General features: G+C 42.7%; 1 protein-coding gene across 1 annotated transcript; it reads left to right on the top strand.

Annotated features, from left to right (window-relative positions):
* Nucleotides 1-20317: 20317 nt before the first annotated feature.
* On the top strand, nucleotides 20318-21280 carry Sox2 (SRY-box transcription factor 2). Its single transcript, XM_027942237.2, has one exon. The coding sequence runs from the start codon at nucleotides 20318-20320 to the stop codon at nucleotides 21278-21280; it is 963 nt and encodes a 320-aa protein (XP_027798038.1).
* The last annotated feature ends 6197 nt before the right edge of the window (nucleotides 21281-27477 follow it).

The raw sequence follows: 27477 nt of genomic DNA, 5'->3' as shown, positions 1-27477 counted from the left end.
CTTTGCCTAAATGTTTTTAAAGTCTAAGGACCTGCTTTATAATTCACCAGGGTCTGGTTTGGTTTCATAGAGGTCCTCAGAATTCCCATCTGTGACAATTAATGGTAAAGACATTGATAAATCAACCCTTGTATTTTTCTATTTCTTTAACAAATAGACATCAGTTTATACACGAATTGTGGATTGTGACAGCTGTTTATATACATCCCATTTGTAAAATTCTTTCCTTAAACACAAATAAATTTGGGTGATCAGTATACATTTCCTTGGTTTGAGCCAAGGAAAAGGCCAGAAAATCACCCATTCTTTTTATTCAGTTTTGTACACCTTGAACGTAAGATGTTAACAATCTCCATTGATCATTTTCAAAAGTTGTATTTTTTTTTTCTAGTAAATAAAATGTTTTGTTATTTTTATTCAGCATTTTAATAACTCTTCTCATAACAATCACAATTAATTGGGTAGCCCATTAGAATAATAATTTTGGAAGTGGAAATGGCATTCAGAAAGTATACAGCCCATCTTCTCCAGCTTGACACCCTAATACTTCCTCTTCCCAAACATACCTTCAGATCCTTCATACAGAATTACTGCCCCGTGCAAAGGCCATCAATGCCTTATTTGCTGTTGCTCTTAATTTTAACAAGCTGGATTCCTGTAGTACACTTGCTTAATAGTTTAAACATTCTGTTAACAATCAGGTGTTTGGCCTATCCTGTTTCTTCTCCATTCTGTATAGAAATATAACTCCAAATAGTACATCTTTTTAGGTTTGTTTCTAAATTAGTCCCCACACTTAATTATGAGGATGAGAGGGATGCCTTATTCCTCTTTGTTATAGGCTAAGCTCTCAGTAATCCCAAACAAAAGAGCCAGTTCTGGAAGATATAGGATTTGCTAGCAGGATTATGGTCTCATAGATAATGATGTGCAGTCAGCAGAAGCGAAGCTTTATTTTAATTCAAATAAGCTAGTAAACAAACCACTGACAAGTCTGCTGGTGAGAGTAACTGGCTGCTGTTGCCACATTGGCAGCTAAATTATAGAAAATCTATTATACCCTGTTCACCATATGTTTAATTTAATACAAGATACAAATTAAACTATCCATAGTGCCTATTAAAATAACAATGTTTTTTTTTTATATTTAAATGTCTTAAAATAATTTCTACTGACCTTTTAAAGGGCGGTTTTGATACAGGTGATTATCTGGTGGTGGGGGGAGATAGTTAATAGAAAGCAAAAAAAATTTAATTGCTTTTCTGAGAAAATAAAAATATAAATACTCACTGGTTTGTGGTTGTTAATAAGGTTAATTAGCAGTCATGTGTTCTGTTATTACTATATTTCCCTCCTACCCTTTTCGTTTCTGAAGCTGGGATTTTAAGAATGATACTTAGTTTGACCTATGCGAGCCTGAACTCATGAAATTATAACCTGGGTCAGCCCGCTGTATGGGCAGCCTTAGACCTGAGGCCGATTGAGTTCTATATTTGGAAAATTGAATTTAAACTCTAGGCCCAATTTTGGTTTGGAAAAAGACATGACTATGATATCCCTGCTTCCAGTCAATCTTTCTGTAGCCAAAAGATCCTAAGCAGAATAAGAATTAAGAGGCTGTCTTCCAGAAAAAAGAAAAAGACAAGACCCTTTACATTATATGTGACCAGCTTCTTCCTGTACCCACAGCAGTCAGGAACCAAGAAGGCTTGCTTGGTCCTTTTGGACTTAGTTTGTCAGATTCTAAAGACCTGACTGGGTTGTAGAATTGGCTAGATTTAAAACCCAAATCTACTATTTTCCAGGTGTGAAAAACCATTGACATTTAATCCAGCTGCATCTCCCTTTATTCTGTTTAAGGGGAGAGGGGGAGTGTTATAATTCCAATTCTATAGGATTATTATGAGAAGTAAATAAGACAAAGTATCTGGTACATAATAGATACTCATTAAAGGTTAGTTCCTTTCTCTTTCACCCTTAAGCAAATAAATGTTGGTCTTTCTTCAAGGATAAAGAAGAATGAAGGAAGGATGGGGAAGGAGAGATTTAAATAGAAATTCTCCCTGGAATCACTTTTACTGGGTCATTAACTCCTTTCTAGACAAATCCCATTTTCTTCAAAATTTATCATAATACCTGCTCTTTAAGAATGTATCTGTAAGCCACTCAAACCAATTGAATATCCTTAGGCCTAGGAAAGAGAAATCAAAAATAATCACCACACTTTGGGATGTCATTTCAAAGTTTTTAATACAGATATTGCACTGAGACTGCAACTGTGTTTGTGGGGTTACATATGGTGAATTTTGGTTCAGAGAATTACAACACAGCAGATCCAAGTATGTTCTGGTAAATTACAAAAGCACAAAAGATGTTGAGTTGGCAGATGTTCTGGGTTTAGATCATTCTTGAAGTTCAACAGATGACATTAATGTTTCACTCGCACTAAAAAAGTTTAATCTTAGATGGATGCAAGAAGCATTTTCCAAAGTGTGGTGCTAGTAAGAATATACCAGAAAGACAGAAGACAAATATCCCGTGGTCACTTTCCCTCCATTCAGTACCCTGTTGCTCAGAGATTAAAAGACAGGAGACATTTCTATTTATGGAAATCTGACTATATTAATAAATGAAGAAACTGAAAAACAGGATCCCAAAATTTGTGGCATATTTTAAATATTCAATAACTTTAAAATTAATATTTTTATTCATTAAGATAAAACCTGGTTGTAATATAACTTTTTAAAAGGAAGTTTAAAGAAGTCCTTGATGAATGCTCCCCATTGCCCTCGCTTTTGCCTCCAAATTTCAATTAGCTATAAAGTACACGTTTCTGTAAATTCTTACTGTCAGTTTTAGAATAAAATAGACTGAGGGAGTGCCAGAGAGTTCTAGAAATATGAGCATGAGTGGGAAGGGAGACCATGATAAGTCTGTGGCCACTTAGGCAGGTCTCCAGCAGCCTGAACTCAGCCTCGGACACCTGAGGGTTTCCACATCAGTGGCTCAGCTCCTGACCCAAGAACTGCCTTCCTCAGGGAGGTCCTCTGTCCCTAGTTAGCTGGACCTTCTTCCTCACTTTCTATCCCCAGGTCCCCCAGCCCCCACCCCAGGTGACCAGGACCCAGGCCTCCTGGAAGGATCTCCCGGGCTCCGGCTCCAGTTTCCACACATCGGATATGGGAGAACAAACCACACTGGCCACACTGTGTGCTCAAAGGAATAAACGGTTCCAAGGTTACTTGGACATCTGAGCCTCGAGTCCGGGAACTCTTACCCGCCAGCCTGTGCCTTAAAGCAGCCCTAGGATCTGCGAAGGCGCGTGGGTAAGGGTGACCTGGGAAGCCCGGGCCTGCAGGCCGCTGGAGAACTCAGGCTTCCAATCTCTCGGGCGGTCTGGTCACTCCGTGGAGGGGCCTCCCTCTCCGAGGCCGGCAGCGCTGGGAAGAGCAGGCCTTGTGGGCCCGGGCCAAGCCGTGCTGGGACTTGCCGGCCCGGAGCGTGGGAAAGAGGGTCGGAGGGCGCGGCCGGGTGAGGGCGCAGCTGGTCGGGGGCCCGAGGGAACCCAGTCCGGCCAGCCCGAGCCTCCACGAGGATAGAGCGGACCTCCCCTAGGAGGCCCGGCCTCGGCCCACTTGCCCTCGGGTTTGCACCGATCACGGAAAGGATCGAGGCTCCAGAGAGGAAGCTAAGGCTCTGCCTCGAAGTTTATTCTAAAAGGGTTTGAAAAATGAGGTTTCCAGGTTTCTTCACACGCACGCACGCGTGATCTTGAGTTAGAATCTATAGACTTTGGGTTAAACCAAGTCCTTATTCGGGTCTTGTCTCGCGGGGGCGTCGGCCGGATCGCGCTTCCCAGTGATTTCCAAGTGCGCGTCAAGGGGGGTGTTGCGTGGTTTTGTTTTGGTCTAAGTGAGTAATTGGACCGTGTTGAGCCAGTTACATGTTCATCATCCCGTGGCGTATATAAAAACACCTGCATCTGGAATCCTCCCGCAGACCAGGGGAAGCAGTCGCCTCCCCACCCCGACCTAGTGCGGATGCTCCAGTGGGAGCCGGGCGGCTGCGGAGGGTGAGAAGCGCGCGAGTCGGCCGCAGGTCCGAGGACCCCGAGAGCCCGCACCTGGAGGCCGAGGGTCCCCGGCCCCAGTCAGCCGAGTCCCAATTATCTCCACGTGGAGAGGGTAGAAGGTGGCCAGTTAGTGAATGATTGATTACTCAAGAAGAGAGAAGTTACAGCTTTCACAGTAGCCGATGGCTTTAGCATGACACGATGCCATCTATGTGCAACTCGTGGTTTGTATGGTATTTGATTTGCTGGAACATCCAGACCCTGATCGTGCGTATCGTGTTTGCTTGCAGCATTGTCAATTTAAAACTAGGTCCTTAGTGCCCCTCTTGCTAATCCCTTCTGCCTTTAGTCGTCTTGAATCCTGTTTTTGAAAAATCCCCTCTCTACCTATCTTTTTTCCCTCCCTCCCTTCCTTCTATCTTTCCTGTTCCCCTTTCCTTCCTTAATCTGGGTCGTTCAAGCTGCAAATCAGTCACTCACCGCCGTCCCATTCTGAGGGTGAGGGAGAAACTCCTCCTCTCTCCCCAGAAGGCTTGCGTTTGCAGAACTGGGGAGTTCACCTTTGCCCAAAGCGCTTTTGAATTAGTGAAGTTTCCAATTCAGAGCCACCTATAAATGTCCATAAATCGGCTCTCACGGTTTTCCCAATCCCTTCAGAAATCCCTTTCTATAACCTAGCACGGTTTTGGTACTGTGTTTGCTCCAAGTCGTGTTCTCTGGATACAGTTTCTCCCCCCTGGATACAGAAAGTGTGTGAGTGTGTGTGTGTGTGTGTGTGTGTGTAGGTAGGTAGCTTCCCAGTTGTGAATAAATGGTTCTCCATTCTCTTATCTACCAAAGTAGTTTGTCACTTTGACCCTTCACCTGGCAGGACACAATTTACATTTTTTAGTTAAATGCTGAAGTCTTCTGCCATGTCAGGTGGAATGTCATTGCATTACAGCTTTTGATAGCAACTTGAGTGACTCACATTAAAAAACAAACTAACAAAAACCTATCTTCTTGTCCTGTCTCAGAAGACCCTGGCCTTATGGATGGAATGAAGGAGATTCAATTGATAAGATTATCACCTTGCTCACCTTGAGTCACCTTAGGCTACTCCCTGAGGCCTTCCTGTCTTTCAGTCCGAGGAGGTCCAGCCCCAAACCCCTCAGTGGGGAGAGAGTAGTTCAGATTGTTTTTTCAGTACATTGTAAAATGGAAAACAGCTTTTAATCATGTTGGGGAATCCTTTCTAATTCTTGATATTCATGAAATAATTGGACAAGGGAAGCAAGAAAGAATCATTCTGTTGGTTAGATGGTTACTTTTTAAATGAAAACATAGAGAACACATTTTACATTCACTTTGCCCTGTTCCATCTTTAGTTAGGGAAAATGTTTCCACAATTGACTCTTAATTTTACATAATGCCTCCACCCCCTTTCAGGATGGCAAGGATAAGTAACAAATGTGAACTCCTCCTCCTGTTCTCTTAAAGGTCACTCTTGATTTAGACTATTCCCTCTCACCTCCAACACACTTATACAGGGGCATTTTTCTTGATCCAGAGTGTTTAGAAGTGTGTAACTTTTTTTTAGTATTGCTCTGACTTTTATTCTTTTCACACTGATATTAGGCTGTTTATCTTGAAATATAAATGGATTATTGTGAAAAAATGTTTAATTTTCTATTTTGTTGTTTTTGTTTTTCAAGTTTCATGGAAAAGGCTTTAATTGATATTTAGGTCATAGTCTCCCCAAATCCCTTATTAGATGACCAGTTGTAAAGTAATAACATAATTGTTTCCAAAAGGGAAAGTAAAAGTTGAGATCAGTTTTGTTAAGTGATTAAATCATTTGAGCATTTATCTTTCTTTTATTTTGAACAGTTTGTGGGAAGAAAGGGAGGGATCATTTGAGCAGTGGGGTGGGGGGGACAGAGATAGAGAACCCACTGAAAACTTATTTTTAAGATGAAAGGCATTTTTCCAGACTATTGTCTAGCCACAAATAACAACACAGAGAGCAGAAGTCACAAAAGTGGATTACTGTCACTCTGGGCTATTGGAGGCCTGGCACTAATTCCTTTAGAAAGGTAGACAGACCTAATCAGAAACTAAGGACTTCCTCCTGCAGTGTCCCCCCATTGCCTAGGTGTTGGGGGCTTGCTCAAAGTTGATATAGACCTCAGCTGGGTCTAGGTGGTAGGGCTTCCCGGAGGGGGTGGGGGGAAGCAGATGCTCTATGTGGAACTGTCAGGGAGGAAGTTGAGTGGCTCTAAGAGCAAGCCTGAGTGGAAGGGATGCTGTAACAGGGGGTCTGTAGTCACCAGTGTACCCCCACTCCCTGCACAGGTGCAATCAATGCATCAAAGCTAGCTAGGATCAAATCAAAGAGCGACAAGAGTAGGACCCTTTGGTGCTAGAGACTGATCTTTAACTTGCTCCACTCCTCTTGGGTTCCCATCCTAGGTTTTCCAGAATTGGAGACCTCAGAAGAGGGGAGGGTGAACTTGGCAAGAAAACATGCCCTTCCCCTGTCCAGCATGCACACACTGGTGGGAGCTTGTAGAGATGAGGAGACACGCCTCGGGATGAAAGAAGTCTTCAGTGATCTGTTTGTCTGGCTCTTCCAGTTGTGTGCATGGCCAACCAGGGAGCAGAGGAGGGGAAAAAAGCCCCCTTTTCTTCAGTTGCTCTAGCTGGGGTTGCCTGTCTCCTCTCCCTCAACCCTCTGTCTCACCCCATCAGGACCAAATAGAATCGAAACTCCATTGCCTTTGCCTGTACTGAGCCTCAAAACTAAGGATTTGATAAGGTTACTGCACCACTGATACAATTGCTGATTTTTAAAGCCTCCTCCAAGAGACAGATGTTTGGGCTGATTAAGAATTGAGGAGGAGACCTGCAGCTACACCAAGGAATAATCTATTGGGCAAATATTTTAATAAAAAATATGAAGAGATCGGCCCGACCTTGCAAGGTCTTCTGCTTTAAAAAAAAAAAAAAATCTTTATCAAACCCCTATTCTATGGCTTCAATAAACAGAACCCATTACCTCACGGCATCTTTTGTTGGCCCCATACAAGAGAGAACAAAATGGTTATTCAGGGGAACGCTTTCGATTTTTATTGTGGGTAGCCTGCACAAAGAGCCGTGTTATTGTATTTAAAAGAACCATCTGTAGCAGAAACAATGGCATCAAATTATCTTTGAATACCCACTGAAAAAACATAAAGCTTTTTTTTTTATTCTTCTTCTGTACGGTGGGGGGACAGAGCAGTGTTAGGATAACTGACTTTTTTGTTGTTCTCTGGGTGCATTCTTCTCGCTCCCCCTCTCTCCCCCTCACCCTCTCTCCTCTCTCTCTCTCTCCCTCTCCCTCTCTCTCTCTTTTAAAAAATCAGCCATTTGGGGTTTTAAGCCATAAACGATTTTTCTTGTTGCAGGGGATTGCAGTGGCAAAGCTAGGCTAGGTCTTGGAGGCTGGTGTAAGGCGATGCGGGAAGGCAGGAGGCTGATGGAGAGACTGGGGGGAAGAAAAGCCGAAATGGATTCACGGTGCCTTGGATGGAGGATGAGAGGGGAACTGCAAGCTCCTTCAACTCGTTCTGTCCGGTGAGAAGTGATCAAGCTTGGGCTGACAAGAGGCTCAGGGAGCCCTCACGTTCTTTGCTTTTTTACCTGCCAATCAAACTGCTACAAGACAACACCCTGATCTGGCATGGACATGTAAGTAGCTTGCAACCCAACTTTGACATTCACTGCTAGCTCACTCCTCCCCCCCACACACACACACATACACACACACACACACACTTTCTTCCTCTCTCATTCTGGTTTTTTTCCCCCTTTTGACCTTTACTAGATCTGGAAATACACCCTATGTGGCAGTCATTTAACACAGGCAGATTTTAAGTCCGAAAGCGTTAACTTTTGGAATTAAATGCTAATTGAGATTTCCTTAACAAATGCAGAATTGAAATGACATTATTTATTCTCTTCTGAACAGTTTTAGTACTGAACATAATAAGTTCCTTGCAAGGGTGTGTGTGTTTCTTTTTCTATGAAAATGAAGAAATAGATTCGTGAGCCTCCAAAAATAACCCCAGTAGTGAAAAATTCAGGCTTCCATCTTTAAAATGTTAAACTCTGGCATTTCATTCCTACAAAGAACCTTCTCCAGACCAGTGTTACTTAGAATGGAAAGACTGATTTGATTCAAAAGGTACATATCATTAAAAGGTTGCTACTACTTCAACCAGCGTCTTACTGTTTTGGTGGTGATTGAGGATGGGAGGGAGCTTGCAAAAAGAGAGGATGGGGACAAGGCGAGACCTCGTTCTTTGAGAGACTGACACAGAGGGAGATAGAAACGCAAGGGGGCAGGATAAGCAGGAAATATTACCTGAGAGAAGGAATTACAGAGCATGGCGAAGCTGGAAGCTGGGAGGGCTTTCTGCTGGAAGTTGTGCGAGGGGTGATGGGGCTTGCTCTCTGGTGCCCTCTAATGGCAACTAGAACAATGTTTTACTTTTGTAATTCAGTACTGGGAAAAGCAGCTGGGTTTTTGTTGTCAATACTGGGTTTTGTTTTTGGGTTTTTTTTTTTTTTTTTCCTCAGAAGACTTAAAAACTAGAGATTATTAGTAAAAGAAATTGATTGTTTTCAGCCCAGAAACTTACGTATGCCTTAAAGTCATCCATGTTTTATCCTCGATCATCCCCTCCTCTCCCGAAATCTTGTTAGACTAATAGAGGAGGAGAGACTAAAGGCAAATTGATTTATGGAGGGTGGCCCACGCCCAATTAGTAATTCGGGGAAAGATATTCATTTCCTACCTGAACAGCATTCTGACTCTTCTAATATACTCGAGAGGTGTAAGGAGGTGGAGTGGGAAGGGATGATTTGGAAATTGCAGATTCTGACACTGGCTCATTATAATACAATTTAAAGGGGGCTCTTAGGAACCTCTGTTACTGCGACATGTGGTGGTCAGGGGGCTTTCCTTCCTGCCTCCTTTTTCTTTTTTCTTTCTCTTCATTTTTTCATTCTTCTTTTTTCCTTTTTTTTTTTTTTTTTTTTTTAATTTTTGGTAGATAAAGGTTAATCTTGGGCTGAATGATAGAGCTATGATTGACAAGAGAAAAGGTGTTGAGGGCAGGTCGCGCTGTCTTATTTACAGCCCACTGCTTGCTGTAGAGTCTTTGTTAGGACTGGAAAGCTAATTTAGTGCTGATCAAAAGCACCACAGAGTTAAAGGACTGGTAATGACTGCTAATTTCATTTCAGCCTCATGCATCCCCAACTGCTGTAATTAAAGACACGCTATTTAAATACAGGTGAAGGGTTTTTTTTTTGTTTTGTTTTGTTTTTTTTTTTTTTAGTTGGGGTGGGGGCGGGTGGATTACAATTTTATTTAGATTTTTTCATATACTAACTTGGGTGTTATGTAGTCCAACATCAGATTTTAATGTTGTTATTATTTAGAGCTGCTTCTTGTCATTTATACCTGGCTTTGCAGAATCGACAGTATGAAATGAGTCAATCACATAAAAGCCCTCTAAAGAAAGTAGAGGAAAATGATGCAGAGGAGGAACTATTTAGGGGGATTTAAATATTAGGGTCTCCCCCCCCCCTTCATATTAATAGTAGGAGCTTCGATAGAGCTGAAAGTATTTGAAACTTGGGGCAAGGTTAGCAGGCCAAATGGATCAGTGTCAGCTTTTAAGTACTTCTAAAAAGATCATGTGAACAGATGGAAAAATATATTTTTAATTAAATAATTTCCCCCACACTGTAGCTGCAGTATTGGCTCAAAAACCTTGTAATTTCTCAACCGATAGGAGTTTCTTTATGAGAACATCAAAGGATAAAAAGCTCTACATTTTCGTAGTTGGTTAAAATTGATAACCCCCTGTGCACGCGCGCGTGCGCGCGTACGTGTGTGTATACACACACACAAAAAAAAAAAAGAAAGAAAAAAGAAAAAAAAAAAGAATTTAGCCTTTAATCTCTTTTTATCCACGAAGACTAAAGCTCTGTACTCGACCCCGCGAGCGGCTCTCGCCTTCCGGGGCTGGAACCCGGCTCAGATGTGAAGCGGCGCTGAGCCGCCGCGCAGGTTCGTGCCCAGCGCCCCCTGTTGGACACAGTAGGAGCTGCGCAGCGCCAGTCCTGGAAATCGCTAGAACCTTGCTCTGGGGTTAGAGAAAACTCTTTATTACCCTCCAAAAAAGAAATGGAATGCAGAAACAAGTTTTTATATTCTTAAGTGATAATATTTTAATTCAATAAAAACTAAAGAGGAGATGATACAGTCTTAATTCAATAAAAAAAAAAAATACAAAGACTAACTTTCCTCCTCCTCACATCCCAGCCATCTCCCACCCGGGTTTGGTTTGGGGACTCCTTTTAAAGACTATTCCATAGTAAAAGAGTTAGAGAAACAGGATGAAAAACAAAGAATTTTTTTTTCTGTAGCTATGAAGAATTAAGCAAAGGCTCCTTCTCCCGTTTTGTCCGCATTTCAAACAATTAAACGGGAGATAAGCTGCTTGCTGTTTTGACGTTGTCAGCAGCCCTCACAGGCTCTAAAAGTACTGTTAACAGAGTCTCTGAGTAAACGAAATAACTTATTCCTACTTATTTATTTCCCGAGTGTAATTAAAAGTCCAGCTTCTTCTTGGAGTGTTTCCCATCCCCCAAATCAATCTTGGCCAAACTTTTCCTTTCCTGGCAAGCAGTTAGATTCTAGATACTGTGTCTGAGACAGGTGCCTGGCATCTTTGTCTTTTATCTTAGCCATGGGATTTCAGGGAAGGTGTGTCAGTGGTAAAGCGTATTTTCTTTGAAATTCAGCATGTAATTGACCAGGAATCCAAATTATCCTAGAGAAAGGAGTATTTTTGCACTTCCAAAAACTATCTGTCTACATAAGAAAGAGCTTTAACTTTCTTTGGTTAGCAAGGGAGGACAAAAGTAGCCTTTGAATCATTTCAGAAAGATAAACTATAAAAATGACACATTCTCTGAATTTGAAACAATGGGGAAATCTGGGTTTGTTTAGTTGCTTAAAATTAAACAATTTTTGTGCTTAATGATCTCCGTCTTCAGTGATGCACTTAAAATTTTAGCTTTCAACCTTAAGAACTTTAGGGCTTGCTTTTCTCTCTTAAATTTGCCTAGTGGCGGAAACTAGCTTAATTTTCATAACAGAATGGGTTTTAAAACATAGTTAATATTGTGGCTGCGCAAGCTTTATGTTGCCCTGATGTTTATTACTCTCACCTCCCCAAATTAGCGGATCCGAGATTGTGTTTCAAGGGGAATTGCTGTTCGGTGCGATGAGATACTTACTCCCTCTGATTCCAGAATCGGATCTCGGCTTAGGTTTTTCACTAAATAGGTTCAGAGGCAGTGGTAAGAAAAGAATCAAGCTTTTGATAAATCTCCACCCGGAATTCGATCGAAATGACAGGCAAGCAGGATTCCCTGCCATAGCACCCCCAACCCTGTGCTCTGCGAAAAGCCCCCATTACGGAAATATGAAGTCAGGATTAGCTTTGTGAACCCGCGCCAACCGCAACCGCGTAGGTTAAGAAACCGTGCACTGACAGCGGAGGTTCGAAGGCTACACGGTGGCTCCCGCAACGCAGCATGATAGGGAGGCCAAAGCCTGTAAAATCGTGGTGGCGACCTCAGAAAAAGGGTATATGCCTGCTATTTGGAATTGATTTAGAATCTGCAGTAGCAAAGCCCCGGGGATTGCGACCCGGTTCAGCTCTCCCATTTGTGCGGTGAACACTTGGGCGACGACAAGAGGGAGGAGCCGCACCTGGCTGCGGACGGGTGTGCAGGCTGCATGCAAGTCCCCAACTTTCCAAGCGTCCAAGGAGAAAGCTTAGCCCCTAGTTGAGCAAAAACAGCTAAACAAGTGGGTGGCCCAGGCCTGAGCAAGTCATCTAACACTCCTGGTGCAGGAGTGTTATTTCTGTGGTCCCAGGTAACTCTGCCCCTGCCGGAATCCTACGCCCCAAGGCGGCCAGCAGGAAGGCAGCCCTTCCACCTTTGGGGGCTGCAGAGGCGGGCGGCGAGGGACTGACTCCTTAGCAGCAGCGGCTGGCAACCGGCCGTGTTTTTCCGCAGCGGCAAAGCGCCCTTTAGGGGCGGGGCGGTCGCCTTGGGTCTCATGTCCCAGCGTCCAGGCCTGAGCCCCAGCGGGGTTGGCTGGGCGCCCTGCTCTGTAAGTAGCCAGGCTTGCCTGATTCTGTGGGCGATGCAGAAGAATAGGCCACCCTAGCTTAAACCCACTGAGCCCGTGCCAACTCCTCAGCCCGTTCTTACTTTGATCCCTCACACCTTTCCTGATGAACCCAGGGGGAAAGAAAAAAAAAAACAAAAAACAAAAAAAATCCGCATTCTGAAAACCAGCAGATGTGTTTTGGAGCTTGATAGGGCTATAGGGAAGTGGAGAAAATTGACATTATTAAGACCAAGATTCAAGAAGGAGCACTCGTGTATTAAATTTACTCTTTTGCTTTGTTTTTAAAATCAAGAACCTTTAGATTCCTTGATCCAACCACGAGACAAAGGCGACAGAGAGAAAGCCCTGATTGATTTGGAGGAGCTGAGGTAGAGACAGATAGTCATCTCTCCACCACTCAGCCAGGCAGACAAACCCTGCCAGACTGTGAGTCCTAATCCAGGGCCCAGCAGCTACGTGGGTTGCTGAAGGGTGTTGAAACCACAAGTACAACTTGACACCATTGAGCCCACAGTGCTTGTCAATAATCTGTGAATTAGGTGCAGAGATTGTCACTGTAGATCATAACAGTTTCTGAAGGACTCATTACAGCCTATCGTGTCAATGATCTCCAAATTAAGGAGGGGGGTGTGGGGTAAGAGGGAAAAGGAGTGGGGAGAGCCAACAAAAAGGGAAGAAGGGTGGGAGGGGAGATAAAAGTCAGAGCCCCAGCTCCGAAGGAGCCTTTAAAGATTATCAGGCCAGCGATCTGAGAATTCCATTGGGATGAGCTTGGAAGCCCAACTCCATCTGAGCTGGGATTGGAAGGGGGGCGCTAGGGGGCAAGCAGAAGTAGGCCTCTGGGAAGGATGACTTCTCAGCCATTTCTTTTGAGGCTAGAAGAGCTTTTGGAAGAGGGCTCCAGATGTCAATGGGAGGCCTGGAGGATGCCAGCCCGCCCAGGATGGGTGTACACTTTTGATTTAGAGCACTTTCCAGGGCGAGCCACAGCTGCAGATCTTTGTGAAAAAAGTGGTAATAGTTTCATTTAGGGCAGATGGTGATTGTAGGGTGATTTGTTTTGTTTTTTTTTTTTTGGTTTTTTTTTTTTTTCCAGTGGCTTGCTTTAACTTCTTTTCATGCCACAGGTAAAAGGTTTCCCTCCTTTTCTTTTGATAATCCTGTGCCTCACATGTTAAACAGATCTCATTTTTTTTCCCCAACTTGCTTTTTGGGATGCCAAACACCTAGGCCCTCTGAGATTTTGTCACTTTTGCAGTTTTGATTACACCTGATCATACTTCCGGAAGGGAGCTTATGAGTGACACAGGAGTAGTGTATACCATGAGATCACCAGTAGCAAGAATCTTGGAATGGCCTAGACTGACGCAAAGAAGTTCTTCCTTCATGCAGTGCACATGTAGCCAGTCCGCACTGGTATGTCACTTAATGCGGGCCAGATAAACTTTGAGGAAGGTGTAGGTTTGTTTTTCCCACAAAAGTTGTGGTCACAACTAAATGTAGTAATCATAGTTGGAAAACTTAAAGTAATAGTCTTTCGTGAAATTAGAGTAACAATCCTAGCTACAGGAAAATTAGGATTCTAAGGAAGCCCCATTCCTATTCCTTTGATATGATTAACTGTACCAAGATGGTGTGTTCAATCAGAGAGATATGTACTTAGGCTTCCAAGCGATGATTTAGAGATACAAAAAGATTCAGGGATTTGGGGAGTCACCTTGAATTCCTGGTAGCCTCTTTTTATTTTTTTAATTCTCTTCTAATTTTTAAAAACAAAACCATAGATTCCGCGCAACTGAAAACCACTGGTGGAAGCTCTTTAAGTTTTTAGCTTGTCTTTTTAAAAGGGAATTTCTATTTTAAAGAAAATTAGATCATTTTAATGGGCAAATTGCATTTTCCCCTGGACAACAGCTGCAGTGCAGGGACAGAATCTTACGTTAAAATTACTTGATAATTCAGAAATAGAAATGAAATTGTAAAATATGAAAATATTTCCCAAAAATATGTGAGCTGGAATATATGAAATATATGTGCAAATATATGATACTGTAAGTAATGTGATGATTATTATATATAGTCCAGAAGGCATATACAAGTGATTATATATTATTTTTGTTGCTATAATTTGAAGTAAGGGAGAAATTTAGTTTTCTAACTACTGAATTCTTTTAAAAAATGCATTTATTTCATCAGTGTGAATTAGATGAAAGAGAATGAGTAAAAAAGGGAATTGAATTCAAAGCAGCTCTGCATTCCTTAGGTTTCAAGGGTCCTTACAGCTCTTCAGTGAAATTATTTGGTGAAATTGGGTCTGGACTGAAACAGCATTTGTTATCCCTTGTTCATTTGTTATGTGTAATGCCACTTCTGAGAACTATAGGCAAGGTGCTGAAGAGACTCACAAAAAAGAAAAAAATATGATTAAGCAATTTTAAATTGCCAATCTACCATGAATCCATATGCATAACTAATCTCAGTAAACAGAAAGGGATAGAAGTGTATGTTTGTTCTTTGTGTTATCAAGAAACATTTATTATAGTTCCTGTCAATAATCCTTCACACTTCCAAAACCTGACATATTTGGTATAGAAGGAGAATGGGGAGAAATGTAGATGAAAGAATTTCTATCATTTTGAAAATTGTGCTATAAAAATAAAGGTGTCTCCTGTAAGATTTCTGGTAAGGGATCCTTCAGTCTCAAGGAAAGGAAGTTTGACAATGGTACAATAATCAGTTTCTAATTTGTGCTCTTATTTTCTATATATATCCTAACTTTCCCCAGCTTATTTCTTGTTGTTTGTTTTTGGAAAGTATGCGATACATTTTTAGAGAAAAGAAATCCCCTAATGTACTTCTTTACCTTCATTTGTTTGTGTTTGTTTCTTAAATCCTGAAGGATCAAGTTTTGGTCGTTCTGGAAGTCTTGTGGCTTGCTTCAATTTGGAGTGACTGAGGATTTTTGTAACTTAGAGGGGAGAAGGGAACATTGGAAAAATTGACTTATGCCAGTGTCCTTACTCTGTAACTCTCAGTTTGCTTGTATTTGGAGATAGATCTAAATAAAATTCAAATCATCAAATTTTCCAGTGTTGTGCTATCCATTTTATTTTCCCTTTATCTTTGGCTTTTAAAATCAAGAACTTTTCCGTAGTTGCCCTACTTCACTTTTTAATTGTATGTGCCTCTTCCATACCAGACAACTGGTATCACTACTTCACTGTAGTATGATTACTGCTATGGTCAGTTTCATAGAATATGGTTGGAAGGTCAGGATTCACAGGAAACAACAACAACAAAAAAAAAAAAAAAAAAAAAAAAGGAAGGAAAAAAACCCTTCATTTGGCCAAATCTGGCTCCTAATATATTTAACCAGTTCCAGAATTAGAAAGCCTTTCTGTACATTTTCTCCTATTTTTCCAGCTTTTTTTCCTTACGTAATGAAATTAAAACTTTTGGAGCCCACAGTTGACATTTTTCAGAAAATTGAGTTATCAAGGCAGTAATTATTTCACGGGGAGATAAAACTCTCATAGCCCTAACTGTCAAATAGGGCCCTTTTCAGATTTTAATTACAAAATAAAATTAGTCTGCTCTTCCTCGGAATGGTTTGTGAGTGGTTAAACAGAGCTTTCCCCCAATACTGGTGGTCGTCAAACTCGGCTAATTAGCAATGCTGAGAAATTCCAGTTAACAAGGACATTCTCCAAGACTCTGCAGGTTCCCTGCCGTTTGCCTTCATTTCCATAAGAAGATTAAGAGAGGAGGGGAACACACTCAAATGCAGATGCAGAAAAGAAGCGTTTTTTAACAAGCATCATAATAGTAAGATGCTTGGCTAGTTCTCACCTAATTACTGCAAGTTAAACCTCTATTTGCCACTAAGAAGAAAAAATAAGTCTACAGTCCCCTATCTCCACAAAATTGTTAGTTGACTTCAGATATAACACTTGAGGACGTAGAGGGAGAGGTTAGGAGAGAAAAGTCAATGTAAAAGATTCTCCAATAAAATTGAGACACACTTAGCAGTTAAGGCTTTTTGGCTAAGACTGGGAGTAGAACAGAATCAAATCAGAATATTCCAAGAATTCTGCATTTGTGTTCCTAATTAACAATATTGCCCTAGAAGTATGTAGCTTTTCGCTGCCCATGGAAGGAAAGTGTTACATTGTCTTTAGATTAAGCACTTTCAATTTTCATATCCTGCCAATGCAATATTTTAAGTTATCTGAGGTTGAAGTACCCTGTTCCAAGTCTTTCTGGGATTGTCTAGTAGTCAGTGGTGTATTATTGTCAGTACTGTTAGCTGACCTTTTATAAACCTAAAACAGGGTTACTTCTGTTATCTATTGGGATTGTTAGAGTTATTAGTATATTTAGGGGCAATGATGGTGCTAGATTGAAATCGAATGTCCGGTGATCTGATTTTTTTGAATGCATATGTCTTAGAAAAAATTCTAAAGAGAAAATTGTTTCTGCTATCACCATCTTCTTTAATCTTATTTTCATAGCACATTATTGTGCATAAATGCCAGCCACAGTTAGTTTATTGCCTCAATAAGTACAGCAAGCTTAATTAAAATAAAGCTGTAAATAAATGCAACCAATGATAACACAATTGTAATGTATTTCCACAGCTTATTTAATGATAAAAGCAATTAACAAAAACTTAGACAGCCCCTTTAACCTTTTAAATGCATTATTATAGAGTTCAGACACAGGCACATACATCTCAGAACATGTAAATGCTTTTATATATCATCCCAAGAAAAATTTTGTGCCTTTTACTATTGCCCCTTGAGAGAAAGAGAGATTTAAAATATTTGCTTTTATAACCATTTGTTATTAATATTTATTTTAATAAATATACACCACCATTATTCACACCAACCTCATAGGGTTTTTTCCTTCAAACTTAATTATCCATAAGCTTTTTTTAAGTTTTCTGAATAATGCTATTAAGCGCAGACCAATACATACACAATCATAAAGTGGAGCTTGTTATGCCCTTCGTGGCGCCTGGACAATCATAATTCATTCATATGTTGAATCTCATAATTTGTACCTATTTTTTTCAGTGGTTTAACCTCCCACTTATCTTGAGGTTGTATGTACATTTCTAAGTTAAGCAAATTAAATTTGATTCTTATGATTTGGAGCCACAGTTTATATGATATGTTAACTTTTCTTTTGTTTGGATTATGTGTAATTAGTTTGATCTTCCATCCCCCTCATTTTTTTTTTTTTTTTTTTTTTACTTTAATTATTTCCAAACACCTTCTTTTAAAGGTAAAAGTGATAGTCTCGGAAAAGCGAACATACCAGCAGGGGGCGCACCAGCCACATCCCTGAAACCAACTGCGCTGAAAAGTCGGTGGCTGTCTTCAGATTCTCTGTCAACCTTTTTTCTTTTCTAATCTCCAAAGATCCGTGTTTAGCTTAATATTACACCTCGACTAAATCGAAAACATTGCTTTATTTTGAAGACTAGAGAATCCTGACGCATTTTGAGAACACCAGTCTCATCCTTTTTGGACTCCCAAGAACTAAAAAAAATCCCATAACTTAAGGAGAAAAAAGGAGAGCCTGGGGTGGGGTGGGGGGGAGAAGGAAGGTTGGTTGGAAATAATTTAAGAAAAGTCTGCAAAATTCTTTTTCACAACTTTTCTGGGTCTCCAGTGGGTATACTTAGCTTGAATTTGACAGTAATAGATAACCCTGGGAGGGCAGAATTGGAGAAGTTGGAGGGTAATTATGGGAAGAAGGTTAGTAAGGAACAAAACAATGCACAGTTTGTAAAGATAATAAATGGAACGTGGCTGGTATATACTATTCACTACATTTTCTTTGGGTGAGTAAGGGTAGATCAGGGGAGGAGGGGGCGGAGAGAGTGTAAGAGAAGAAAGAAAATAAGTAACCCCGATGGTTTAAGCTCTTTATAAAAAAGAAATGGCATCAGGTTTTTTTTTTCCTCCCCCCCCCCCTTTGTAGTCAAGTGCATTTTAGCCACAAAGATCCCAACAAGAGAGTGGAAGGAAACTTAGACGGGGCTTTGTTTGACTCCGTGTAGCGACAACAAGAGAAACAAAACTACCTATTTGTAACGGACGTGGTGCCATTGCTCTCCGCTTTGAGCGCCTACCTATTGAAATCTTTACGTCGGGACAATGGGAGAGCGGCTAAAATTACCCTCTTGGGTCCTGGGCGGGCAAGATTCCTGAGCCTGTACCCCCGCCCCCATCCCATCCTCCTCCAGCTTGAGCCTAGCTGGGCTTGCAGCTTCCTCAGTCTGGGCCTCCTTCCCCTGCGTGTGCTACCAGCACCTGTGCCTGCTGAGCACCGCCCCCCGCCTCCCAGGCCTGGAGCCCCTTGGTGGCGCAGCCCCTGACCCTAGCGGCCAGCTCTTTGCTGCCAACACCGTAGAAGTCAGCCGGGGAAATGCCAGGGCTGGTTCTGCTGGAGTCCTGGGAACTCTGCGTGGGAGGGAGTTTGTGAGTGCGGCCCAAAAGCCACCTCTGTACAATGCCGTGGGATGCCAGGAAGTTGAAATGACCCTCCCCCACTGCCTGCACTTTTGAACGTCCTTCTCTTGTCTTCCCCCAGCCCGCATTTGTAAGCAGCATCCCCCAAAATACTTATCTGGGAGAGACTTTAGAAAAGTAGGGAGAAGGGAAGAGTACCCTCATCGCCTTTGCAGGAAGTGAACGGTGACAGACTGGTGGGAGATGTGGCTGGGAATAACAGAACAGGTTGTAGTTTCCTGGGCCAAAGAGCTGGACTGGGCAGGGAAACAACTGCTTACCAAGGCCCTGCCTGCCCTTAACTCCAGAGTCGAGTATGTGGTCACAGCGAGCAAGATTCATTTTAAAAAAAAAGAACAAGTAATGTGGAAGCAAGAAGGGTTTTGAGGACAGAGGTTTTGATCTCCTAACTTCTTGTCAGGACAGTGTAAGAAGTGGGTGACTGGGTGCTGGCACCAGCAAAGGAAGAGGGACCAGGGAAGAGCCTGGTTAGTGAGAAACCTTAGGGGGCTGGAGTCAGGAGCACTGCTGTGGGATGAGCGGGAGAACCAGGACACACCAACTCCTGCAAGGCCTGTTTCCTGGAATACTAGTTCAACAGTCGCCCTGAGCCACCCACTCTGCCCTGCCCCACCCCCACACCTTAGCTGCTTCCCGTGCCCCTTCCTCATTTCAGGATCTTGCACTAAAAAGTAAATCTATATTTAAAGTTTGAAGAGGGGGAAAAAAAAAAAACCCACATAGTCTTAGTGCTGTTTACCCACTTCCTTCGAAAAGGCGTGTGGTGTGACCTGTTGCTGCGAGAGGGGATACAAAGGTTTCTCAGTGGCTGGCAGGCTGGCTGTGGGAGCCGCCTCCCCCTCCTCTCCTCCCCCCCCTCCCCCCGCCTCCCCCGCGCGGCCGGCGGCGCGGCAGGCCCCGCCCCCTTTCATGCAAAACCCAGCGGCGAGGCTGGGCTCGAGTGGAGGAGCCGCCGGGCGCTGATTGGTCGCTAGAAACCCATTTATTCCCTGACAGCCCCCGTCACATGGATGGTTGTCTATTAACTTGTTCAAAAAAGTATCAGGAGTTGTCAAGGCAGAGAAGAGAGTGTTTGCAAAAGGGGGAAAGTAGTTTGCTGCCTCTTTAAGACTAGGACTGAGAGAAAGAAGAGGAGAGAGAAAGAAAGGGAGAGAAGTTTGAGCCCCAGGCTTAAGCCTTTCCAAAAAATAATAACAACAATCATCGGCAGCGGCAAGATCGGCCAGAGGAGGAGGGAAGCGATTTCTTTTTTTTTTTTTTAAATCGTGATTCCAGTTTGCTTCTCTCTCTTTTTTTCCCCCAAATTATTCTTCGTCTGATTTTCTCGCGGAGCCCTGCGCTCCCGACACCCCCGCCCGCCTCCCCTCCTCCTCTCCCCCCGCCCGCGGGCCCCCCAAAGTCCCGGCCGGGCCGAGGGTCGGCGGCCGCCGGCGGGCCGGGCCCGCGCACAGCGCCCGCATGTACAACATGATGGAGACGGAGCTGAAGCCGCCGGGCCCGCAGCAAACTTCGGGGGGCGGCGGCGGCGGCGGCGGCAACTCCACCGCGGCGGCGGCGGGCGGCAACCAGAAGAACAGCCCGGACCGCGTTAAGCGGCCCATGAACGCCTTCATGGTGTGGTCCCGCGGGCAGCGGCGCAAGATGGCCCAGGAGAACCCCAAGATGCACAACTCGGAGATCAGCAAGCGCCTGGGCGCGGAGTGGAAACTTTTGTCGGAGACGGAGAAGCGGCCGTTCATCGACGAGGCCAAGCGACTGCGAGCGCTGCACATGAAGGAGCACCCGGATTATAAATACCGGCCCCGGCGGAAAACCAAGACGCTCATGAAGAAGGATAAGTACACGCTGCCTGGCGGGCTGTTGGCCCCCGGCGGCAACAGCATGGCGAGCGGGGTTGGGGTGGGCGCCGGCCTGGGCGCGGGCGTGAATCAGCGCATGGACAGTTACGCGCACATGAACGGCTGGAGCAACGGCAGCTACAGCATGATGCAGGACCAGCTGGGCTATCCGCAGCACCCGGGCCTCAACGCGCACGGCGCCGCGCAGATGCAGCCCATGCACCGCTACGACGTGAGCGCTCTGCAGTACAACTCCATGACCAGCTCGCAGACCTACATGAACGGCTCGCCCACCTACAGTATGTCCTACTCGCAGCAGGGCACCCCTGGCATGGCGCTTGGCTCCATGGGCTCGGTGGTCAAGTCCGAGGCCAGTTCTAGCCCCCCTGTGGTTACCTCTTCCTCCCACTCCAGGGCGCCCTGCCAGGCCGGGGACCTCCGGGACATGATCAGCATGTACCTCCCCGGCGCCGAGGTGCCGGAGCCCGCCGCCCCCAGCAGACTTCACATGTCCCAGCACTACCAGAGCGGCCCGGTGCCCGGCACAGCCATTAACGGCACACTGCCCCTCTCGCACATGTGAGGGCTGGACAGCAAACTGGAAAGGGGAGAAACTTTCAAAGAAAAACAAGGGAAATGGGAGGGGTGCAAAAAAGGAGAGTTAGAAACAGTATGGAGAATAACCTGGTACGCTCAAAAGAAAAAAAAAAAATCTCTTCACCCACAGCAAATGACAGCTGCAAAAGAGAACACCAATCCCATCCAAACTCACGCAAAAACCGCGATGCCGACAAGAAAACTTTTATGAGAGATCCTGGACTTCTTTTTGGGGGACTATTTTTGTACAGAGAAAACCGGGAGGGGGGGTGGGGAGGGTGGGGGATTGGACCTTGTATAGATCTGGAGGAAAGAAAACTACGCAAAACTTTTTAAAAGTTCTAGTGGTACGGTAGGAGCTTTGCAGGAAGTTTGCAAAAGTCTTTACCAATAATATTTAGAGCTAGTCTCCAAGCGACGAAAAAAAATGTTTTAATATTTGCAAGCAACTTTTGTACAGTATTTATCGAGATAAACATGGCAATCAAAATGTCCATTGTTTATAAGCTGAGAATTTGCCAATATTTTTCAAGGAGAGGCTTCTTGGTGAATTTTGATTCTGCAGCTGAAATTTAGGACAGTTGCAAACGTGGAATGAAGAAAATTATTCAGATTTGGACATTTTAATAGTTTAAAATTGTACAAAAGGAAAAAAATAGAACAAGTACTGGCAAAACCATCCCTGTGGTCTTGTTGAAAGGGCAAAAGTTTTAGATTGTACTAAATTTTTTAACTTACTGTTAAAAGCAAAAAAAAAAAAAAAATGGCCATGCAGGTTGACATCGTTGGTAATTTATAATAGCTTTTGTTCAATCCCACCTTTCCATTTTGTTCAGATAAAAAAATGAAATTACTGTGTTTGAAATATTTTCTTATGGTTTGTAATATTTCTGTAAATTTATTGTGATATTTTAAGGTTCCTCCCCTCTTTATTTTCCGTAGTTGTATTTTAAAAGATTCGGCTCTGTATTATTTGAATCAGTCTGCCGAGAATCCATGTATATATTTGAACTAATACCATCCTTATAACAGGTACATTTTCAACTTAAGTTTTTACTCCATTATGCACAGTTTGAGATAAATAAATTTTTGAAATATGGACACTGAAATTATGTTTGAGTCTTTCATTTATTTGGATAACACTGATTATACATAACTTCTCGGGAATTGTAATACTATATTCAGCCAGAAAGCAAAATGCCAAAAACCTTGGTATTAATAGTCCAGCAACATGTGCTAATGTTAACTGAAAAGAGAGAGAGAGAGAGAGATGGCTGGTTGATTAATAAGTACTCTGGAAAAATTGAAATGCTTATGTCATTTCTAAAATAGAAACTAGAGACATATATTGTAAATCCACCCCCTCCTTTTCTAAGCAGCATGAATAAGCATGATGGGGACTTACTCTTAAACTGATTTGTGCCACTTGTTGCCAGAAAGGAGTCAATTCTGAAATTTTTCATGTAGCTTAGCAGATGGGGTATTGAGCCAAATCAGAACCAGGTTGGCTGGTTTTGTCTTCATTTTCTTCACAGCACAATGGCCCTTTGAAACCTGGTTATAGGGGGAAATGATGCTTCTTGTATCGGAATAATTGCAAACTAGACATGCAAAGTGTTCATCTGCTGGGTGGGTGTTTGGATTACTCTGGCCCTGCTATTGTCTGAGAGGAAACAAGTGGTTTGCTTTCTTTGTTCCTTGACTTCATAAACTTTCTCCTCTACATTTTCCTGTTTAGAGCAAGGGAAAGCAAAGAACGTCTTGCAAAATTCCCCGACTTGCCATGGATGTAGTTTTTTTTTATTATTTATTTTCTTTTTTTTTTTTTTCCTTTCTCTCCCTCCCCGAATTCCATTTCTTAAATTGGCAGCGTGGGTCCAAGCCTGTAGCCCCAAATCGGATAATCTCTGCAGCTGATAACAAGCAAAAGAGAAGCCAGGCAACAGCCATATTACAGAAGAAAACAATCAACTCCGAGGTAGATATTTTACTTTGTCCGGTCTAATCACATTTGGAAATGATTATGCTTTTGATCTGTTAACTGTTTTACTACAGTAGTAGAGAAGTGGGGGGAGGGGAAAGGGTGGAGAAACAAGATTGGATTTGTTGTTTTCTTTTGCCCTAGGAAAGGTAAAGAAAGGCTTTAGTTGTCCTCAGTGGGAGCGGAAAAGTTGGGAAAATCGACATGGTCTTTGAATTAGCGATGCTCCAGTATCACAACCAATTCGCGCTTTGGCGCCGCCGGAGAAACTATGACCTAGTCAGGGATTTTTTATTTACTACTTGCTTCGCTCATCTTCCCCCACCCAAGGGGACCAGGAACCAAGAGCCGGGCATTCTTAAGAGTGCAGGATTGCTTTCCACAATTTCAAGAGCTTGTCGTGTCAACTTGCTGCAACTTTGGAGAAGTTGGAATCCGGCAGCGCTTTCCACCCTTGAGTAAAGTACCCGCAGCAGCCACTAAGTTAGCTCATCCTATTGGTTTGCATCTTCTCATTTCCAAGAAAGTATTTCTTGAGGTGTTGCTAAATGTTGGGTCTAGGTTGAACTAGGAATGTCTCATTTTCTGTATTTTAGCTTATTCGGAATTGCTTTATTTTGTGATTTGGGGGTTTTATTTACTTTATCCTCATTTTAAGGGTAATGTTGTACTGGGAAGGGACAGTTATTCCAGTTCCCAATTCTAAGCGAGGCATTTTCCCCCCTAATTAATGCAGAGACTCTAAAAGAATTTCCCCCGGCCTGGCCAGCCATTGTAATGCATATACGGATTATTCACGTGGTAATGAGCACATTCGCCAGTTCTTGCTCACACATACGAATAAAAGAAACTTTGAATAAAGATCCAAATGAACGTGCTGGGGGTGTGGGGTGGATATCCCCGGAATTTTAGCCAATCAATTTGATATAGAATGTATATATTTGAAAAATAAATATATGCTAGGAAAGAAAAAAAAAAAAGACCTGCAGGATCAGACTGAAAAGCAAAGTTTTGGCAAAATGTTCACGTTCAAATATTTTGCAAGCAGAAAGGGAGCACAATATTTTAGAAGTTGATATAGTTTTTGCAGTGGTTGTCACTGTATTTGTATTACACAGGATAACTTGCCATTTCCCCTCCCATCCAACCATATCTGCAAACCAAGTACTTGAAAAATAGAAGCCAAAATATTTTGTTTACAAATATAAATTCATTTGATAAACTGCATCTGAAGAAAACCATACAAATTTCATTGCATCATTCATTTGATCGAGTAAAATAGTTCTCCAAGTTGTATCATTTCATAGTTAGATTAATATTAACAATACAGTATTTTAACAACAAATGTGATTTTAACAAAAAATATTCTGAAGATAGCTACTGAGTATTTAGTTCTTTCCTTGGGATATTATTCAGCTCAAGGAAACCACTTTTCAGTCAAAGGGGGTGAATTTAAATGTTTTGTTAACCTTATAAACAGACTAGAAATGTGCAAAAGGATGAGATTATAGTCAGTTCTCTGCGTTTTTTTTTTTTCTCTTCCTGCCCTGACCCCCACCCCCATACTTTAAATAAAGAACGTTAAAATATTTTTGCTGAGCTGTAGTAGATTAGAAGGTTTCTTTGCCAATGCTGGAAAGCTGGTATTACAGACTGTCCCAGGGGAAAATGGCTCACATTAACCACTAAATGAATATTTGACAAGGGCTCATTCGGAGGTATTATTACTATAAACGTGTCCCTACTGGACTTTTCAAGGGTCAAAGAGCAACGCTTCAATTAATTATTTAGACTGCTAGTAGATTTGGTTGTAATAGCTGTACTTATTTCTAGAAACCGACACATTCTTACAGTAGGAAAAATCTCTGGAGAATCTTCTCCATCAGCAACCCCTTAGATTGAAAAACACATGGACCCCTGGCATTCTAAAAACTGACTTTTTTATTAAACCTTATCCTGGGCTGGGGGAAGGAATTATGGTCTCTTTTTCTACATCATAGACTATTTTGAGTTTAAAACGGGAGGGGGGAGGACATAACCATTTATCTTAATTTCCACATCATGTCTGGCAAGGTCTTTTAGGGATTTGCGATGTGAGAAGAGAAGAGAGGGTGTTTATTTATAACCTTTGCCTTTTCTAAGTAGCAGTGTCACAGGATTTCAGAGACCCAGGCAGGCCCTGAATTTAGACAGGATCCACATTCCTGTTTGCCAGGAAAAATCTGAGGTTTGAAATGGAAAGCTCCATAGACTGAGTGCCCTGAGTTCTAATAGTGGCAGAGTAAATTGGGGTGCAAGGTGTAGTTCTTCCTTCCCTCCCACCTATTGGTCAGAACACTGCAAGGTGCATGAGGAGGGGCAGGGTTGCATTTTTGCCATGTCATAAGTTCTTCCATGGCCCTAGGTAAGCTGGTAGGGGAATGATTTTGGGAGTAAGATTCCTTGACAATAATATAAATTGAATGAATAAGAGATAAGCTGGTGGGGGGGCGGTGGAAGCAGTAATTACAAACCCAATTCATTCAGCTTTTCAGAACTTTTGTTATGGGAGTTCCATTGACGGGTTTTGAGCTGCCAGTTTTCTCACATTAAAAGGAACTGATCAGCGCCTCAGGGGGACAAGGAATACCGCTTAACTGCATAGTGATGGGGTCTTCATTTAGCACCATTACAAGAAGAAAATTAAATAGTGCCTTTGTGTGCACGAGGTTTACTTTTCAACTGCTAACAGTTTATAGCTAACTGCTCTGAGATTGAAGTTTGACTATGGTTTGATCGCCTGTGAGTTGGCACTGCTTATTTATTTATTTATCTGTTGTAACTGAAAGAGCTTTCTACCCACTACGACCCCCGCCCCCTTTCATTTCTTGGAGAATTTTAAAAAACAGGTCCTCATATTTTTCCTTGTGGAAGGAGTTTCCTTTGCCATGAGCTCATTTTGTGAAGACTTGAGCTCACATTCCCCCCCCCATAATTGCTTTAAAATAATTTGCATCTCTATTTTTTTCTTTCTTCTTTCTTTCCTCCTTCTCCTCCTCCTCCTTCTTTTTCTTTTTTTCTGCTGCATTTCCTTGCTCTCTGAGCTCAAGCTTTTCAGGCTGCAACAGTGGTTGAGGATGGAGTATGACTTAATATTCTTTGCTTTCTCTTTTGACCCAAGTTAGAAGCTGTCTGGGTGGATCTCCCTAGGGACTTTGTCTGTGAGGTGAATACCTTAAAGAAGGGAGAAGGGGGGAAATACTGTGATCCTTACTATGAAAATCTGGATAAAGTCCAAAGGGACATCACCTCCGAGGGTCTGGAGTAAAAAGCTGTGGAAGGAGCTTTCCAAAGACAGGGAAATTGCCCAAACCAGAGAAATTGATTTTGTGTTTTTCATAGTTATCTTCTATTAAAAACTTTCCTGGAAGCCTAATGTGTAATACCCATCACGGGAGGCTTGGTACCTCCTCTCTTTCTTCTGATGATGCTGTCCAGTTTTACGATTCTTGTTTTCAGTTCGTATATTTTTCTTCTGTGGCCTTTAGAAAAGAATGGACTTGAGTTTTTTGTTTTGACTAAGGAGACCTCTCTTTGGAAAGGTGGATTATTAAGATAAGTCTAAGATTTCTCATGACAGAGAGCTCTCTGTGTGCAGATGGATTTTATATTATATTTTTGTTTAATGTGATGTTTCTGATTCCTGGAGCGCTGTCCTCAGTTTTTCTCGCAAAACAAAAAGAACATCCCTCTATTTGAGAGTAAAAATAGTTGCTGCTTCTAGGCATTTGGACTAGAGATGCTTTTTCGACTTTGCAAAGAAGCACCAGGTGTTTTAATAGCTCAGAGAAGCCCATCGTTTCATTACCATCGTCTGCCTGCGTGTTCAGGATAAAGTGTGCACTGCTTTACAAAGATTTCGGCTCTTTGAAGTATCATTTGCTTCCTTCTCTCTCGGCTTTGGTGCGGGTGCGGCTCTGGCCTGTGACTGCGCGGGCCTCCCGCTGGCTGCCTAGGGGAGCGCTCAGTGCCCAGCGGACGCGCGCGGGAAGATGCGGGCCTAGGCCGACTAGCACCCGTCGGGACTTGGGACTTGACGTCACCACTGCCCCCAGGGTCTCCCCAGGAAGGTGCTGTATGGGGCTCGAGTTCTCTCTGCCGAGGCTTTGCCAAAACGGTTGCATCTCCTCTCCCATAACCCTGTATGGTCCCAGGTCTGGCAA

Source organism: Marmota flaviventris, chromosome 8 (genome assembly GCF_047511675.1).
Source record: "Marmota flaviventris isolate mMarFla1 chromosome 8, mMarFla1.hap1, whole genome shotgun sequence".
Classification (NCBI taxonomy): domain Eukaryota; kingdom Metazoa; phylum Chordata; class Mammalia; order Rodentia; family Sciuridae; genus Marmota; species Marmota flaviventris.
This window is presented reverse-complemented; position numbering and strand designations above follow the sequence as displayed.